Genomic DNA, 20,230 nt, shown 5'->3' on the forward strand with positions numbered 1-20,230 from the left:
GAGCAAAAACTAAAAGACTCTGTAAGTTCTTAAAATACACAGAACATATTGAAGAAGTCCAAACAGCAGCCAGCAGCCAAAAGATGTTTCATTAAAAGGCATCCACAAAATGTTAAAACCATAATAAGACTAAGAATAAGAATAATAAAAATATACCATTTTACAAACTTTTTATATTATTAATAAATCATAATATAGTACTTCAGTACTGAGTCTTTTACTGCATCTTTAGTAATAATATACAGTAATAATCTAACACTGTACCCGGAAAAAAACGTATTAAAAACTCAATGCAGGGTCATTTCTAAAGTGTTGCTATTTTTTAATTCTTATTCTTGTACACACGGTACAGCTACTACCCAACAAATGTTTTATTGATACCCTGTATAAACTAAATAATCACACAGTATTATTGTTATTAATAATAATAGTAATAATAATAATAATGATGCCTGTGTTTTCTGAATGTGAACATGAAATCAAAACTGACAATATTAATAATATATAAATGAATTAACTAAATGAGGGTTTTATTGTAAGAAGTACTTTTACATCATTTCCTCGCTTACTCTAGTAAAAGTTATCACACCAAAGTGTGTAAGTACTCTGTTACAAGTTAAAGTTCTATATAATTATCTATATTAGAATTAAAATATACTTGAAGTACTAAAAGTACCCATTATGCATGATAATATATCATAATATTGGATTATTATTATAGATGCATTAATGTGTGTATCAGTTCAATTAATTTTAATGACTTTATAAACTGCTGGTTGGTTTCATCTATAATAATACGCCATCACTTATTATTGATTATTAAATGTAGAAAATGGAGATGATAAGTAATATACAATATTTAGTGATAATAATAATATTGCTGTGTTCACATGAATGCCTGACCATGACTGGAAAAATGGTGAACTTGTCCTTTAAGTTGTGATAAATAATAATAAATGTGATAAATAAAATCATAACAATCATAATCATAACCATAATTCAATGTCCTCTTCTTTCAAGATTAGGAATAAATTAGATGACGCTAACAGCTATCAACCATAACACGTATGTGCTGTGATGACTGCTAACAAAAGAACCTTCAGCTTCACAGAGAAATCAAAGTCACACGTTGAGCTGTTTTTGTTTGCAACCGGACGTGACATGAAACCTGCTAACTGTGCTCCAACATATTTCTGTTTGTTGAAAGTGTTGAAACATGACTGTGTAGAAGATTAATTATTATTATTGGCCTATAGTCACTATTAAATATCTACTGAACTTGAACCAGTTTTATCAGGAAAGTTTTGTGACTGTTGAAGATGACATGAAGAGGATTTCACACAATGTGCATGAATGAGTTTTGATGCAATACTTGCATATAAGTCACTACAGGGGACCCTGGTGCATGACGCCACACCTCGTCACCCACTGGCCAGGTGTGCCATACAAATCTCTCAAAACCAAAATGGCCGACAGAATGCAAGAAATGTTGTGTAGCTCAGGAATATCTTGACAATCCTTCTACAAAAGGAGACCCTTGCAGGTAAACAGAAGTTGGTAATATTAAGTAACATCTAAGGAGTAACACAGGTGTAGAAAATTCAAGTGACTGATTTTATGTTGAGAGAAAATTACAATTTATCATCTGTCCACTAAACTGGCTGCACTTCAACTACAGTTAATACTATTACTGTTGAGTGAGGAAGGGAAGGACAGAAGGGAGGAGTAGAGAGTATGTTAAAATGTCATGTGAACACACTTGTGTAACAGCATTAAGAATGTATTTTATAGTTTCACTTAAAATATCCATGTATTCATGGGTTTAGGTTTCTTCAGTTAAACTCGAGTGCACACTGTCCATCTGAGTGGACATAAGGAAAACTCCTAGAAAAATGCATATTTATCATAATTTAACTTCCTTTTCTTAATGCCTAAAGAGGAATAAAAACACTTAGGAAAAAAAAATCTTGACTGAAGTCATCATAATTCTTGCATGAAAGGGGAAATCTGACATTTTCTCCTACTGTTACGCCACAGTGCTGATCTTACAAACAGATAAGTCCAACATTTTAATTCATTCATTTATGAGTCTTTTGTTGTTCATAAAAACATCTGACTGCTTGTTTTAAAGCTGATTTTAATGCGACAGAGCTTGTGATAAACATCCATCAGAGCGATGAGAGTCTAACCTGGGGTCTCATTTATAAAACAGTGTGTAGGATCCACACTAAAAATGTGCATACAGAGAAAAACAAAAATGGCGTGTGCCAATGAATATTTGTCAGTTTCTACAATCAGGCTTCCACCTCACCATCTGTGTCATCAATTTCCCGTCTCCAAAATGTTTGTAAGCATGGGTCAGAGTTTCTCCCATCAAGTCTGTTTTTATAGATCACATCTTTGCGTGGGAAGTGACGTACAGTGAAGCAGTCAATTGGCAATTCTTTGTTCTCAGGCTCCTCCAACAGATCATTTTTATCTGAAATCTATAAAAAGTAACACACGCAGGTCAAAATGAAAATCTCAGTTGCAAACATGAAATGTGTAGAAGTTAAAATATGGGAATAAAATATAATATATATAAAACAAGATAGACATTACAACAAACAAACATATTTTCCCCCTTACTTTAGGCCTGTATTACGAAGCCAGTCCAACTTACCCAGGATATCTTCTTGTTATCTGGTCTGACTAACCCTAACACTGGTCGTCTGGATAACCGGCTGAGTCAACTCTGGGTTTTCCTATCCAGCCACAAGCACCTTCATGTGAACGAGGCGGGGGTGTTAATTATGAGTGACTAAGAACCTAACCCTGTGATAGTCTGGCGACCTGTCCAGGGTGTAGCCTGCCTCTCGCCTAATGTCAGCTGGGATAGGCTCCAGCCCCCCACGACCCCCAGTGGGATACGTGGTTATGGAAAAAAATGAATCACCAGAACCATGAATGAAGTACTTCATATCATATGAGATGAAACAGGACCAGAAGTGTTTCGGACTGTGAGACAGTGAAATGTCAGTGGCATGAGCTTTAAACAATAATCTTACAACGGAAAATGTAGAAATATTGTAAATACTATGCAAAAATTCACCGTCAGCCATGACTTAACTTACATGTAGGTATGACTGAGCTAAAAGTGACATCAGTATAGAGAGGTTTTTGCTATTTCAATCAGTAGAGACTCGTTTTTATGGTAAAAGAATATTTATTAACATGTGAACGTATGAATAAGAATGTGGAAAGTCTTTGGCGATTAGACCCTGTAGAGATGGTTTGATTTAATGAGGGTGATGAATCCATAGTCGAATAGAGAACCTATACATCTAGACAGAAACTTTTGATGCCATCCGATATGATAGAGGTGAATCAAGTCAGTGTGCGCTCCTAAAGATGATCCATCCATCATCCTGATCACTCTGAATGATCCAAAGACGTCACCAACAGATGTGACTTGTTGTACAACTGCTTTCTGCTGAAGAACTTTCCCTGTTCTTCAGCAGAAATTAGATGTACAACAAGTAGCTGCTCCTCAAACAAAAATCCAATCACCTCTTCTGTGTTTAGGTGGAGGCCAAAGTCAGAAAGTATCATCTGAAACATTAAAGCAAAACTGTCTGCACGTCTTAGTTACACTGACACTTTATTATTATTATTATGAAATGATCTTTTGATGAACTGATATGAACTCGTCTCTCCTCAGCTGGTTTCCTCATCGTGCTGACCCCAAAGAGGTTGTGTCTCTTCACCCGAAATCACGTGGTCTTCCTGGGACACTGTGATGCCACTAACCCCGGCCAGCAGTGGGCGTGGCTGAGCGGAGCCAGGCTGCTTCACACTCAGTCCTCCCGGTGTCTCTGGGCCGACCCCAGCTCCCAGCTGCCGCGCCATGCCCGCCTTGCTAAACTGAGCGACTGCAGCACAGCGCCAGCGTGGAGGTGCTACAACACCACCAGAGCATTTGGATTGGCTGACACTCACATGTACCTGAGGAAAATGGGATCACGCGTCACGATTGGAGAAAACCTGCAGGCTTCAAAGTGGAGGAAGTATGAAGTTGACTCAGGAGGGAATGAGCTGATGACGTCTTTATGTCCCCAAACAGGTGAGAGGAACCACGACACACCTGCCCTTAACTTTAACTCAACACCAGGGTGAGGTCACAGGTGTTGCACCTGTAGCCACACCCAGTGTGATGTCACAAATGATCATTGATTTTGGACACAATTGTCCCCCTGTCCTCTACCATTGAAACTGGCCTGCATTCCATTTTGTAAGGGAGTTAGTTAGTCGGTCACAGGTAGGTCGAGTGTGGCTCGACAAGGCTGTCTGCTAGTGCTAGCATCAGAGGCTGTGCTAGCTCGGACTTACAGATTCTGCTAAATGCTTGCCGTTTAGGTGATATTTCAGGCTTGAGGTACTCCGATGGTACGAAAATTCCTGACTGCAGAATTTGCAGAGAACAGTGCTCCTATCAACAGTTCCATCTGGACGTTTTTTTAGATGTTTCATTCATGGGGCCAAGCAGCATCGTCTCGGCTGCCTCCATCATGTGACAAAGCCACTGTGGCCTTCAATGACGCACCTGGTCAAAGGGCACCACGGAACGTGATTAATCAATGTTAATTTTCTTAACGCATTATTTTTTTTTTGTGATTAATTAATTGAAATTAATGCATCCATTTGACTGCCATACTTTTTACGCAGAACCAAACAATGGCGGCAGCAGTGCTTTCTAAACAATAACAATGGCATAACAGGTCAATAAAAATGAGTTATTGTCCCTGTTAGATGGCGGCTAATCTCGTCTTCTGCTCGGAGGGTAAGGAGCTCCCAGACCTCGTTGTTTTCCCAGTTTGTTGACATTTTTGGTTTCTAATCTTCTTCTTTGAGTTAGCTGCAAACTGCTAACTGCTGCCAGCTCAAGACGGTCACACTCTGAAGTTGTCGAAATCTAACGCTTGGGCGGTGACTTGCAGCATCAGACACTGACGAAAAAAGCCGTCCTTTAACATCGACACGATACACAGCGGTCGCTGTTGTAGTTTGATAGTGCTTGGCGGTGTCAGGGGGATATGCACAGTGACATGAAGGAAAGTTAAGGCAGTGACAGTCCAAGTCGGGCAGGTGGGAGGGGTGGAGGATGGGTTCAACATACACCAACTTTCACCCGGGAGAGTGGTGTTCTCATCCTGTAAGATTAAAAAGCCAGACCCTGTTCTTTTTTCCTAAAACTAACCACATGTGTTAGTTGTTGGAGGGAAAAAAAAAAAAAACTTCAATTCGCAGTGTTGTACTGATGTAGTGCTTTTATTTTGAAAGAGACTGTATGTAAATGTTAAATTTCCTGAGACAATGCATGTAACAGGCAGAACTTGAGCTGGTGTCCCAGGACTTCAACAACCAATGCATCCAGGGTACCTTGTACATCGTATGTAGACGTGGGAGGTCTATGACCAAACATCGAAATGTTACGAGGTCAAAGTGAGAATGTGTTGGCCAGCTGTTTTGTAAATCACCTGGCAGTTGGCTGCACACATTATCCGTCATCAACACTTCAGACTGGTCCCGTCCATGGCCCCATCCTGCTAGCCGTCCATTTTACACAGGCGTTAATTTGGCACTGTCACTACCTCTACTTGGCTTGAAAGTGCACAACTCCGTCCTCCCATCCTGCGATTGTACCTTTTACACAGAATGGTGAGGCAGAATAATGGTGTGATATTCCCGCCTTGAAAAGGCAGTGTAAAAGAGGCTGTAAACTGTAGTGATGTCTTGTAGACAGCGAGTCACTCAACATCCTTACCTCTAATTATGTGTAACTGTCAACTCATTCTTGAGAGTTGAAATCTTAAGTGAGGTCGCTTTTAAGCTCTGACTTTGTCCCCATTGAAATGTCCACTTTAAGTGAGAAAAGGACATCTGATTTCACACCAGGAATGTCCATCTCTCCTGAATCTGCTGAGAGTGGGGTCTTCTCAGCTGGGCTCTTGGCAGTACTCTGGTCCAAGGAGGCATTGGGTCTTGTGTTGGCAAGTTCGTTGCCATTTGTGTACTTCCACGGAGCTATTTCATTTCAAGGTTATGTTTAGAGAATATTTGCTGTCGAATAAGATGGGATGCTCTTTACAAGTCTCATTTAAAATCACGAATGACAAGTCATGAATTACAGAGATCAGACTGAAACTGTTTGTTTCTGCTGTAGAGTTAGTCATTTTAACACGAAAGTCGACAGGGACTGACTCGCTCTTGCTGTAAAAGATTTGAGTAGTTCTTCCACTGCTGCTGAGATGACAGAGAGTCATTAAAGTTTAAGTTTAATCCATTTTTTAATAAATCTTGTTTGGAGAGCTGAGGTCGTGACATCACTTCCTGTCAAGGTTCTGCGAAACAATGAAGTGTGTTCCTGAAGTTTACCTGGTGTGATACCTGTTAAACAGGAAGTGAGTGTGAGTCCAAGACTTCCCTCCTCACATTGTTTGTTGCTGCTGTCTGCTGGTTCACTCAGAAGAATAGGAAGAACGTCAGCAGCTCTGTACTTCCTGTCGGAGTCTCAGCCAGGCTGACAAATAAGAAGAAGAAACTTGGTGGCACTCACATACTGAACACCTGCATACCTTTCTCATCTACATCTGCACTTTAGTAGTGCTGAAATCATCAGTTGAGAATCACTCTGAAAAAAATGACTCCTAAATTCATCACAGTCAGAACATGCATGAGCGTTGATGGTTATGATGGAGTGGAGTGTATTTGGAGAGCGCTAGAGTAAGAGAAAATGAAAAGCAACAGCCATCCTGGGCACAGAACAAAAGAAGAAGAAGAAAGAGAAGAAGGAAAAGAAATTTGCAAATTTGCACATACTGTATGCTGCTACAGTTTGTTTGTTGTTGAGGGATTTTTAGCATGGAGATTATTTCCGTAATGGATCTAAAATGCTTGTGTGTGTCATTTTAAAATGAAGCTTACCAGTGTGGACGCAGTCTGAGGCCGACAGACATTAACAGTGGGAAAATAATTTAAATATTGCTAACTGTTATTAGACAGTTGACGGTTTTATCCCCTGTAGTGAACCATAATGGGACCTGAAGTCGTTTCATAAATTGGTTCACTGGTGGCGGGTGAACCATCACTTGCGGTGGTGAAAGCTGCAGGTAGTTTTGCTGATGCTAACATTACATTAGTTGGCTAACAGGTGAATCAAGGAGGTGCACCACATAGTGGCCCCAAGCCCCCTGGGTAATGCAGTTAATTTAGGGACATTATGAGTGGCCCAGAGAGCCCAAGAGCACCAGCAGCTGGTGAAAAGAAAAAGTCACAGTGCACCAAACAGTAAAATGTAGAAGTGCTCGTACTACGTACCGCTGAGTAGCTCTGGGTGGAACAGAGAAAAGGTGACCATCGTTTGTCTTTTTTCTTTTAGGCTTTTCTGAACACAGCCAGCATCAAACACACAACTTCATATGCTATTATTTGTTTACATTGTTTATTTGTATTTGTGGATGTTGGTCCCTGGCAACCCCTTCCTGAGAGACCGCAGACTGTGATTGGTCAGGAAGCAGCGTGCAGTTTGTCTCATCTCTGAGTCAAGAATTTAGTGATGGTGACCAGGGGGTTAAATATAGACAGTGCAGGCAGTGTGATTGCACTGGGGCCCCTGGAGAGAGCAGGCATTTGCATTTCATTGTCTCAGATTGCCACCTTGGAAATATATCTGTATTCAAAGATGAATAATAAAAACAGAGAATATTATTAGTATTAAAACGATGCCATTTGCTATGTATGTCCTTAAAAAGGAAAACCCATCTGCACCATGGTTTTCTTATTTCGGACATCAGATCTAAGTTGAGCAGATTAAGTATAATGCGGGATTTATACCTCTGTGTCAATTCGGCATTGCATCTACAGCTTAGGCTCTGCGTTGATGTGGAGCCTACGCCGTACTAAGCCGTAGCCTGACATGCACCTCCCCAGAAATGTAACTACATGTCACGGCAACACAGACAATTCAACATAGTCAATTTTTGTAAGCTGAAACCATTTCCCTCAGTGGAAACAAAGCTTTTATTTACTTTTGTTTCACAGATAAGAAACAATAAATAATGAAGACAATAAAGCCTCCACAAAATAGCATTTCAAGTCTTGTGTGATTTATCCTGACTTCATATGAGAAGAGGAAATCATTGCTCGTCGCTAGGCTAATTTATACAATGTAAAATGCCATAGGCTTGTGCTAATAATGTTAGCATGTTGTATTTGTCTGGAAAACATGTTAAATATAAGATAGTTACTTTGTCTGTGAACCTTATGAGTTGGAATGGAGCCGAATTTTGTAACATTACCTTTGTTAAATGTTGCTGTTGTCCCTGGCTTCATATGAGATGAAGAAAAGTCTGCTAGCTGCTAGGCTAATTTATACAATGTAAAATGCCATAGACTTGTGCTAAAAACATTAGCATGTTGTATTTGTGGGGAAAATATGTCCAGATAAAGACAAGTGTTTGTCTGTGAATGCTACGAGTTATAGTGAAGTTGATTTGTGTACTTGTGTTTGAAAAGGTCTCTATTAAGCCATGTTTAATGTGTGTTTAATGTGTGTTTTCAATCAGCTAAACTTTACAGCACTTCACAGAAACCTCCACCGCCAACCAGTGTTTTGGAGGTGTAACTGTACAGTGACACAGACACACCGCACAAGTATAAATGCTCACAACAGCGTAGGCTACAGTGTAGGGTCTGCGTAGAGCTGACGTAAACCTTAGTGTCCTCATAGGGCTGCAGGAGGTTAAAGAGAAATTTAGAGATGTGTGTGTCGGGTTCATATGCGTAAAAATGTGTGATGATAAAATGAAGTTAAGTTGCTCTGTAAATATTTTTGTTTATGTTTTTATAATCATTTCACTCACAATCTTTACTCCTTGTTTTTCAGACACTACTTCTGTCTCCACCATCTTTTATTCCTCCACACATAAACCCCTGGGACACTCCAGCACCGTCTACACCATCACAGGTCCTGCAGTGACCCTCACTAATGACCGAGTATCAGACACGGTAAAAACCCACCGCACCACCAGACAAGTCACGGCCTCACAAGCCCACAGTTCAATAACCGACAGAGCTTCAACGCACAAGAACGACATCACCAACCCTCGAACCAGGAGGTCCGTCACTACAGACTTCAGTCCTGACGTTTCGACTGCGGTCACGGAGCTGTCAGCTCTAAACGGCAGCCATGTTGTCTCCTCCAGTCCAGCTGCGTCCACCACAGACCGATCCTCACATGAATCAGAGAGCTCGCCAGATACAGTGATTCAGCTCAGGACTGAAGCAGAGACAATATCAGAACACCGAGAAGTTTCCACTGCCTCCTCCTCCTCTTCCTTTTCCACCATGTCCTCCTCCTCCTCCTCCTCCTCCTCCTCCTCCACCTCCACAATGTCCTCCTCCTCCTCTATTGGAAATGGTCCTGGGTCAAAAACTGCAGTTGTGACTGTTGTGTCTTCCCCTTTCTCCTCCTCCTCCTCCTCCTCCTCCTCCTCTATTGGAAATGGTCCTGGGTCAAAAACTGCAGTTGTGACTCTGGTGTCTTCCCCTTCCTCCTCCTCCTCCTCCTCCTCCTCCTCCTCCTCTATTGGAAATGGTCCTGGGTCAAAAACTACAGTTGTGACTGTGGTGTCTTCCCCTTCCTCCTCCTCCTCCTCCTCCTCCTCCTCCTCCTCTATTGGAAATGGTCCTGCGTCAAAAACTGCAGTTGTGACTGTGGTGTCTTCCCCTTCCTCCTCCTCCTCCTCCTCCTCCTCCTCCTCCTCTATTGGAAATGGTCCTGCGTCAAAAACTACAGTTGTGACTGTGGTGTCTTCCCCTTCCTCCTCCTCCTCCTCCTCCTCCTCCTCCTCCTCCTCCTCCTCCTCTATTGGAAATGGTCCTGGGTCAAAAACTGCAGTTGTGACTCTGGTGTCTTCCCCTTCCTCCTCCTCCACCACGTCCTCCTCCTCCACCATGTCCTCTTCTTCCTCCTCCTCCTCCTCCTCCTCCTCCATTGGAAATGGTCCTGGGTCAAAAACTGCAGTTGTGACTCTGGTGTCTTCCCCTTCCTCCTCCTCCACCACGTCCTCTTCTTCCTCCTCCTCCTCCTCCTCCTCCTCCTCCTTCTCCTCCTCCTCCACTATGTCTTCTTCTTCCTCCTCTTCCTCCTCCACCATGTCCTCCTCCTCTATTAGAAATGATCCTGAGTCTGAAACTGCAGCTGTGACACTGGTGTCCTCCACAGTTTTTGGCGTCACCTCTGAGGTCACTGCTGATGTCACCACAGAGGTCACCACCACCTCTGAGGTGACCTCTGGTGCTAACGTTGGTTCATCTGCTGTTTCTGACACAACTTGTACAACTACTAACAACAACCTTTCACCTGCATCCACCAGCACTACATCTCCTCCTATGACCACACCTCCTCCTACAACGATAACCCCTCCTACAACTATCCCTCCACCTACAACTACCCCTCTTCCTACAACTGCTCGCATACCTTCAACAACAGATAAGACCTCTACATCCATCATGGAGACACAGCCACCATCCACCCCTCCACCTCCATCCACCATTTCCCAGACTCCGTCCACAGTCACCTCGACACTGCCAACGCTCTCTACAGTTCATACAACACTCTCAGTGAGCACCACGATGTCTCCAACAGCCGGGGCAGTGCCTCCTGGATGGCTCACCACCTCAACTCTAACAGTCCCACCTACAAGTCCAACAAACACTCCTACGACGACAACCACGCCCACTACCACACCTACAACAACAGAAAGTGCAGCCATGACAACAACCATCAAGACCACTCAACCCACAACCACAACCAGTATGACACCTGTTGCTACAACAACAGCCAGAACAACCACAGCTGCTCCTCCTCCTCCAACTACACCTGCACCTACGACTTCAGGATCAACCACCTCTTCACCTGTGAGTGTTGCTGTTGCTTTACATTTGAATCTGTTTGCTAAATGTTTCATTTTAAAGGTGTAGATATTTGAATCAGGACCTGATGTCACTGTGTTTTTACACCCTGAGTGTGTGTAAGACTGTACATCAGGAACCAAGAGTTAAATCCTACAAAGCCGCATCAGGTCAGTTCACACTGCCTCTCCTATAAAATATAAGTTTATTAAATATCTTTGCTGAGATTATTCCTCCAGATGTTTCTATTATTGGAGCCTCTTTGTGGCACAGGATCTGAGGCCGCCTCCTGATTGGATAACTATAACAATAGTTGCGTTGTGATTGATGGAGCTCAGTTTGATGCTAAAGGTCGTCAGAGAAAGTCCGAGGCGGGCAGGAAGGAAGGCAGGGCGGGGTGCGGGTCTGCAGGGAGCCGGACTGGCCTGCTGCCTCTGAGAGTTCACTGATGGATGAAGAGAGAAGGGTCCACACTGTGTGATGAATGTGAGGAAAATCTGCAGGACGATGCGTGATTTATAAAAAAGAAAAACTCCAGATCTTTTTGTTAATAAAACCAAACCCCATCAGTCGAGGAGAAGCTGCAGGCTGTGAGGATGAAGGTGTAGATGTGGTTGGAGTCTGGTCCAGAGGCGCAGTTTTCTAAGTGAAACTTGTCGGTATGTCAGCTCCTGTGGGGATGAAACGTCTTCATGTTTCATTAACTGACCGGACGGATTTAAATCAGAGGCCGCGATGTTCTCATGCGCCACCACGTGTTGGATACTTTTATTTTGGAGTGTAAACGGGGTGAGTCACCAGATCTGTGTGTTTGGAGTCTGTCAGAGCAGAACAGGCTGATGTGTGGGGCACCAGGGGCCTGAAGGGCCACAGGGGGCCCTGAGAGGCAGAATATAATGTCATGTAACATGAATCCTGCTGTCTATAGACTCTGTCTCTGTTTCCTCGAAACACCTGAAGATCATGTTTGCTGAGATGCACTTAAATCTCTCATAATTAAAACACAATGATTATAATGATAATTCTAGTTATTGTGCAGATGTTAATGCAACCTTTAACTCATTAAATATGAAATGATGTAATAAGGAAACAAATTTCAGATGCTGCTCCGATTGTTCGTGTTCACATGATGATGTAATCACTGGAGTGCTGCAGAGGAGCTAACGTGACGTCATTGATTAATGATCATCATGCTGCCCCCCCGAGTTTGTCTATTACTTTGAGTTCATTGATTTTCTTTGTTTAATAACACATATTTTTCTAATGTTTTTATATTAATTTTAGGACTGTCAATTGATTAAAATATTTAATCATGATTAATCGCGTGATTGTCCATAGTTGACTCGCGATTAATTGCAAATTTTTTTATGCGTTCTAATTTACCTTCTTATCAACATGGGAGTGGACAAATATGCTCGCTTTATCCAAATGTATGTTTATTATTATTACTGAAACAATACAAAACAATGACAAATACCATCCAATTTGCATTCTCCAGAGTAACCTCAATTGGTCCCGACTTATAATTTTCCTAGTTGACCAATAGTCGTCATTTAGGGCCATTAGTCGACTAGTCGCCTGCATGTTTGTGATATTAATTTAATAATTAAAAGATATATTTTGGGCGGGGCAACACAATGGTTTGAGTTGAAGGTGTGAGAAAGAATAGTATCAGTAACATTGTTAACACTGTGCTACAATACAGAGAAATACAAAAGCATACTAATGAACCTTCATTAATATAGGCCTATATTTTATCTACAAGTCCATGTCACACACTGAGCGAGCCGCCTGTTAATGACGCTGTGGGCTAATGGGCATGTAGCTACTTCCATGTTTCAGATGATACGTCATGTTTGTAGTCGACCAATGAAGATGAGTTTACATATCACCTTGGGTTCGTCCTTCACCTTCTCAAAATGATCCCACACTTTGGATTTCCTGCCCGACATGTTATTAACTAGCCTGTGGAATAACCGCAGGTACCAGCCCTGGAAATTAACCTGACTCCTGTCTGACTGCTGAGTGTGGACACTTCCTGTGTCTGTCCTTTCAGATTAAATTCCTGAATGGTCCAGTCATATAGGTTTAGATTTATTTTGACAAGGCACAACTCCTAATAGAGTTTCATGTTTGTTGTTTTTTCTGCGACTAAGCAACCAATGAAATCTTGCTGACTAATGACCTTCCTGGTCGACTACGGTATGGTTCGACTATTAGGGGGCAGCCCTACTTAGTAATACTAACACAATGAGTCAGTTACAATCACCCAGTCTCACATGTGATGATGTCACTTCCTGTTTCAGGCCTCCCTCTGCTCTGTAAACTTCACGGACATCAGCTCGACTTCTAATTCTGTCGTGGTGACGTTCATCACCGCCGGCCTGTCCTGTGACTTCAGCCTGTCCACTGACAACGCATCCCAGCCTCAGCCTGCTCACTGTGACCCGGATGGAGAGAACAGCAGCAGCTTCACCTGTCACATCACGGGACTGGATCCTGGGACTCTGTACGGTTTAACGGTCATCTCCAGGACTGATGGAGAGAGGAGCGATGCGTCTGTGCGCACAGGTCAGACAGAGCTCACATGTATATTTGCATTATTAGACATCAAGTTTCTGCTTCTGTAAACTTTGTTCCTTCAACATGAACTGAAACTTAGGCCATCGGTTCCCAACGGATCGAGCAGATTTCTCCTTAGTCATTAGTTGTCTCCGTCTCCCTTTCTCTCTCTGTCTCTGTCTCTCTTAATGCATCATATCATCACATGGATCACTGTACATCTATTATGTTGATCTGTTCTGTACAACATCTATTGCACGTCTGTCCGTTCTGGAAGAGGGATCCCTCCTCAGTTGCTCTTCCTGAAGTTTCTACCATTTTTTTTCCTGGTAAAGGCTTTTTTGGTGTCATACTTGCATTTGGTCATGTCATTGAGCTACTTTGCCGTCTCTGTCCAGTAGCTGTCCATTAGTCACTCACACAGCAGCAAACGGCACTTCAGGAAAAGGTCTGCAAGTCAATTACGGTCCATTTAGAATGGACCAGTGTTCCACTTTTGGACCGCAACCCACCAGTTGGGAACCACTGACTTAGGCTTTAATAAAACAGGTTCATGACTTTATTATTTTTAAACGATCAGACTCAAACTGTCCGTCTTTCATTTAATCTCACTCCAACAGACAAGGCATCAGAGAGAGAGTTACAGCACTCGAGGATTACGGCACCCGTCATACAGACCCAACACCACCTTATCCTGTTAAAACAATACTCACAACTTGGATTAATCTTTATGAGAAACCCTTTTGATTCTTTTCATCAGTGGAAACTTACGGACTAAAGGAATATAAATAACTTACTAATTTATGGTCGCCTCAGAGGAAAGGAGTCACCTTTGTTTTCATAGTGCCAGTAAATCTCTGGTGCTCATTGTTCCGGTAAAATAAACTGAACAGTTGAATTGTGGAGAATCTTTACTGAGCCAATGATGTGTAGCATCTCCATACTGACAAAAGTTTAAACAGTTATATTTGTATGTACAATCTAAGCAGCTAAGTAACATTAGCTCAGGTGGGTAGGCAACAACTTGGCTCTATACATCCGAAGAACTTCTATAAAAAGGAACTGCTTAGCAACCAGACCAGGCCTCTAATTAAGACAGGCCAAAATGTGTCGCCACAGCGGGCTATTAAAAGGGACTGGGCTTGTATTTTTAAGTTTTACAGTATAAACCCTGACCTGGGGTCTTATTTACAAACATTGCGTATGCACAAAACGAGGCCTGAAAGTGGCGTACGTCACTTCCCATGCAAAAGTTGTGATCTATAAAAACAGACTTGATGTGAGAGACTTTGACCCATGCTTATGAAGATTCTGGTGACAGGAAATTTGCGATGCAGATGGTGAGGTGGAAGCCTGATTGTAGAAACTGTCGAATATTTCTTGGTCGCACACCGTTTTTAGCTTTTTTCTGTGCGTACATTTCTTGTATGGATCCTACACACTGTTTTGTAAATGAGACCTCAGCTAGTCAGTGCTCTTCATCTCAGCTCACAGACCTCCTCCTCCTCTTCACACACAGATTGCACAGAGGTGATGTGGCTGTCAGACAGATGTCAGATCAGATGATAACTGCAATCTGTAAATGCATCGTCACTTAAACATCTACATCAGGAAAATGACACATACACAATAATGCAGCAGTAATATTAATCCAAAAAAAAAACACTGACAGTATGGAACAGTTTACTGCAACATGCTGACTTTAACTTTAATCTGCTGACTATACTTAGATACTTTCACATCAGCAAGGTTTTTTAATGCAGGACTTTTACATGTAGGCGAGTATTTTTAGGATGTAAATATGTAAACACTTCCTCCGCCTCTGATTTCACTTCTCACTTTGGAACAAAATGTTTCTCGAGGCGTTTGAATTTGTGGCGTTAAGAGTCGGACATTTTGTCCTCAGGGTGTCACTGAGCTGCCAACAGGAAGCAGTGAAGTCTCCTCAGGGAGGAAGCATTATTAAGAACAGGTCACAGTTCAGCATTGGTGGGGGGGGGGGGGGGGGTCGTTCTCCTCATCCGGCCCCACCCTCTCTGTTTTTTTTCTGTTTCCTGTCCAGCTCGATGAAAACGTCTCATTCTTTAAAACAATCTTATCGACCTTCAGCCATCTTCTGCTGCTGTTGGCCTTCAGCTGCGGGACAAACACAGGATACACACACACACACACACACACACACACACACACACAAGAACGGAGTTCAGTTTCAGTGTGACAACAACTTCAGTGAAGTGTGAGATTTTACAGAAGAGTTCATGTCACCTGTTTGTACTCTGGATTATTGATTATCATTATATAATGATATAGTGTGTGTGTGTATGTGTGTGTGTGTGTGTGTGTGTAGTGAGATTTTCTGAGTGGATCAGTGTTTTTTCCTCATGAGTTCTCTTTCACCTCATGACCTTTAACATCCAAGTCAAGTAAAAGTGTTTCAGATAAATCACAGGATGCCTCTTTTTCTTGTTTTTATTTTTTATTTCTTTTTGTTTTTTGACAATTTTTTGAATCAGAAAAACATCCCCAGGGGGAAATATAGAGGTTTATAAGAAAGTAGAAATAAGAAGTATAAAAATAAGAATTATGTAAAAATATAAACGTTTGTATAATAGTATGAAAAATTTGTAAAGATATAAAAATATGTGTATTATGCTGCAGTGTACTACTATATATATGTGTGAAAAAGAAATAATATGTACAATATTTTGTACAATTTAAATATACATTCAAGTGTGGTGTTGGTAAGAATACATTTTGGGATACTGAAAAGAATAACGCACAGTTAAATTATTGCACTGATTATTGGATAGATAAGAATTATTATTATTATTATTATTAATTATTCTGCCTTTAATCCCTATTTGCAGGGATTAAATATGATGAATGAGTTATGGAATTATAATTGCTGAAATGTGATTATCTAATATAATCTAAATAAATAATAATTTGACTGTAGCCCTGTGGTGTTTATATGGTGAGTTCAGGTGATGCACAGAGTGTGGGATTCCTTACTTTTTACATGTGTCACTCAGACTTCATGATGATCTTAGATGTGTATGAAATCTCTCTGTTGGTTTAAGAGATTATAAAGATGGATCGATGACCTCTGTCCTCTGACCCTGTCCTCTGTCCTCACTCAGAGCCGGTCGGTCCAGCCTGGTTGGACGTCCAGCTGGACAAGCTTCAGCCTGAGTACAGAAGCCAGTCTGTGGTTCACAGAGGTGCTCCAGGTTTGCGGGTGTCCTGGTCTCGTTCTGCTGGTCATGTGGACTGGTATGATGTGACTCTGGCAGACTCCAGCTCCAGATCCACCCGCAGGACCAGAATCATGGATTCTGCAGCTCCCCAGTCTGGTTTCATCTCCCTGGTCCCTGGGACTCTGTACACCATCAGCGTGGTGGCTACAGCCGGGAACAAGAGTGCTCCACCTGTTCAGAGGACAGCAGCTACAGGTGAGACACAGTCCTCACCACAGTACCCATCATGCTCCTCTCACACCTGAACACTGTCATTCATAGTGCCTCCACCTTGGTGATAGCTGCGCCTGGAGGCATTAATGTTGCCTCGGTTGTCCGTCGGTCTGTATGTCCCGTTTTTGTAAATGCGATATCTCAAGAACACCTTGAGGGAATTTTTAAAGATTTGGCACCGACATCCACTGTGACTCAGCAGTGAACTGATTAGATATTGGTGCTCAAAGGTCAAAGGTCAGTGTGATCTTACAACTGTCTCATTCTTGTGAACGTGATATCTGAGGAGGTCTTGAGGGAGTTTTCTCAAATTTGGCACAAATCAAATACCAAAGTGATGACATTTCATATCCAATAGGTCAAAGGTCAACATATTAATGTTTTCTGGCCATTACTCAACGTCATGCAACACAATACATAACATCAACACTGTTACTCTTCAGATTGTGTTTTTTTTTTAATGTTTATGATTGTGTCAATCTACATTTTAAATTAAAAAACGTATCTCTCCTCTGCATGTAGATCAGTTTTATTATCTTCTATTTTAATCACATGAACAGTTGTTGCTGCGTTCGAACATCTGCAGACACACAGACACATCCCTCTATGACTCATCATAAACTGTATTCCTGTCTCTGTCCTGCAGCTCCGTCCCCTGTCCGCAGCCTCCAGGTGGCGTCCTTGTCCGCAGACAGCCTCAGTGTCTCCTGGCAGGTCGGTCCGGGCAGAGCTGAGCAGTTCAGGGTTCTGCTGACAGATCAGGAAGCCGTTCTGTTGAAGAACATCACTCTGCCAAACTCAGTGACCTCCGCTGAGCTGGACAGCCTGCAGCCAGGAACTCTGTACAACGTCACCGTGGTAACGGAGGCTGTCGGCCTGCAGAGCTCTGCCTCCATACAGGCTGTCACAGGTGGATATTAAGGGATGCAGAAGCAGCTTTGTAAGACATGAGATAGAATAAAGTTAAGTTTATAATCTGTATCTTTCTTTAACCCTTTCAGTCCCAGCACTGGTCTCAGATCTGCAGCTGGACAACAATGGCAGCTCAGACAGTCTGCAGGCCTCCTGGCTGTCACCTGAAGGAGGTGTGGACGCCTACCTGGTGACCCTGACCGCTGTGGGGTGGACGCCACAGGAGCGCCTCCTGCCTGCCAACATCACTCAGGTGGTGTTTGAGGGTCTGACCCCCGGTCGCAGCTACCAGCTGTGTGTAAAGACCATGGCTGGAGGACGGAGCTCAGAGACCAGGACTAGTGGGAGGACAGGTACGTGTTCAGGATCAACATGAGCTGACAGGTGTATCAGTCTGTGGTCTGTGTTTTAATGACAGTTCCCCATCGTGTGTCAGTCCCTCAGCCGGTGTCGTCTCTCTCCATGACGCCTCTGGGTAATGGCAGGACACTGATGCTCAGCTGGACACCCCCCAGAGGAGACTGGGAGAACTACAGCATCCTGCTGAGGAACAGCTCAGAGGTTCTGGTGAACCGGACCATCAGTAAACCTAGCAGACAGCACGCCTTCTCCACCTTCGGCCTCGGCCTGGTGCCGGGTCGACTCTACGGGGCAGAGGTCACGGTTCACAGTGGCAGTCTGAGTAACACGGTGCGCTGCGAAGGACGACTGGGTCAGTTCACATCCTCACCTTCTGTCACTGTCATGTTAAGAGTGTGTTTGTCACAGAGTCTGACCGCCACATGTTTAGAACGTCAAAGAAAAAAAAACATAAAGATTAAAAAAACAACAACATATTTAGTTTATTATTATTTGATTTGTTGCTGCAGCCCCTCGTCCCGTGCAGCAGCTGCTCATCCGTCACACTGATGACACCACTCTGAGTGTCAAGTGGAGTCGACCAGTCGGTGAGTGGGACGACTTCACTGTAGTCGTCATAGAGGCGGACCCCGCCACCGTCGTGGCTCAGAGGATTCTCCCCTGGGACGCTAGAGACTGCACCTTTAACATCCTCACCTCAGGACGCCTGTACACCGTCACCGTGACAACCAACTCTGGCAATCTGACCAGCTCTGCCTCTGTGACCGCACGGACCAGTACGTCTGAGTTATTCACATTATATGTTTTTTTCTGCCATATCGTCCTGAGACCCTGTGTCGTCGTCACATTTTGGGTTTACTTGACCTTATACTTCATTCTGCTTAACTTAGACCTGTTGTCCTCGTTCAGGGACAGTGGCATCTAGTGGTAGTAGGAGCTCAATACACTAATCCATGTAAAAACAAGATGGCAGCCATCTCTGCCAAGTCAGTCTGCAGCCAATCCCGACACAAAAGTGACAAGGTCCAAAACCTGATCACATTTTATGGTTGAAACTTGTTTATTTGTGATTAATAATGTTTGTAGTTTGATACGGCAACAAATTTGACCAATTTTAGCAAACAAGCTAAAAATGCTATTAATCAGTAAGTGCTCGTTTGAGGACATTGGGACTTAATTACAGAATGACAATGTTTATTTTTTATGCTTATCAGGTCCTACTGATCCCAAATAACTAGGAGAAATTAAAAAACATACCAAACAAAGGTTTGAGTCTCAGGAGGATACGACAACACACCCCGTAAAATATTTACATGACATCTCTTCTGTCAGTTCATTAAGTCTCTCTGTGGTTCCTGTCAGGTCCGGCTCAAGTCACCACGCTGCAGGTCTCTAACCTCGGCAGCACCGACAGCCTGCAGACGCAGTGGGAGCGAGCCTCCGGAGACCTGGACTCGTACCGTGTCCTGCTGGTCCATGACAGCAGTGTCATCAAGAACGAGAGCGTGGAGGCTGATGCCACCAGCATCACCTTCCACACTCTGAGACCCGGAGCTCTCTACAAGGTGGTGTTAACCACCATCAGAGCCGGACAGATCTCCAGACAGGCTGTGGCAGAGGGCCGCACCGGTAAGACTGAGGGGGACACATCTGGGGACAGCTGGGAGGACAACATACACCATACATTATTTACATAATTTATCCCCAGATTAGACTCCTCAGGTTCACTGCTGTCTGCAGATTAAAAAGACATTGAGTTATTTATCTTTGTTGTTTGTTCAACACATTATATAACAACATATAATCACAACAACACAATGGCCTTGTGTTTAATGTTGATCTGACACCGTTATAATAATAATAATATAATAATAATAATATAATGTTGATCTGAGACCCCCCCCCCCGTGTGTGTGTGTGTGTGTGAGAGAGAGAGTGCGTGCGTTTGTGTGTGTGTGCAGGATATTATTGAA

General features: G+C 42.9%; 1 protein-coding gene across 2 annotated transcripts in view; it reads left to right on the top strand.

Moving 5' to 3' along the window:
- Nucleotides 1-20,230, top strand: part of ptprbl (protein tyrosine phosphatase receptor type B, like) — a 42,122-nt gene that overhangs the window by 428 nt on the left and 21,464 nt on the right. The window contains exons 2-10 of one of the 2 annotated variants that reach the window (XM_033635364.2): nucleotides 3,701-4,102; nucleotides 8,924-10,959; nucleotides 13,260-13,524; nucleotides 16,656-16,967; nucleotides 17,632-17,895; nucleotides 17,987-18,250; nucleotides 18,334-18,609; nucleotides 18,767-19,033; nucleotides 19,620-19,886. In XM_033635364.2, the coding sequence (XP_033491255.2) occupies nucleotides 3,701-4,102; nucleotides 8,924-10,959; nucleotides 13,260-13,524; nucleotides 16,656-16,967; nucleotides 17,632-17,895; nucleotides 17,987-18,250; nucleotides 18,334-18,609; nucleotides 18,767-19,033; nucleotides 19,620-19,886 (4,353 nt within the window). Of the gene's footprint in view, nucleotides 1-3,700; nucleotides 4,103-8,923; nucleotides 10,960-11,381; nucleotides 11,743-13,259; nucleotides 13,525-16,655; nucleotides 16,968-17,631; nucleotides 17,896-17,986; nucleotides 18,251-18,333; nucleotides 18,610-18,766; nucleotides 19,034-19,619; nucleotides 19,887-20,230 lie in introns of those variants that run through there. The other variant, XM_033635366.2, reaches the window with a different exon arrangement.

This window comes from Epinephelus lanceolatus, chromosome 5 (genome assembly GCF_041903045.1).
Source record: "Epinephelus lanceolatus isolate andai-2023 chromosome 5, ASM4190304v1, whole genome shotgun sequence".
Lineage (NCBI taxonomy): Eukaryota > Metazoa > Chordata > Actinopteri > Perciformes > Serranidae > Epinephelus > Epinephelus lanceolatus.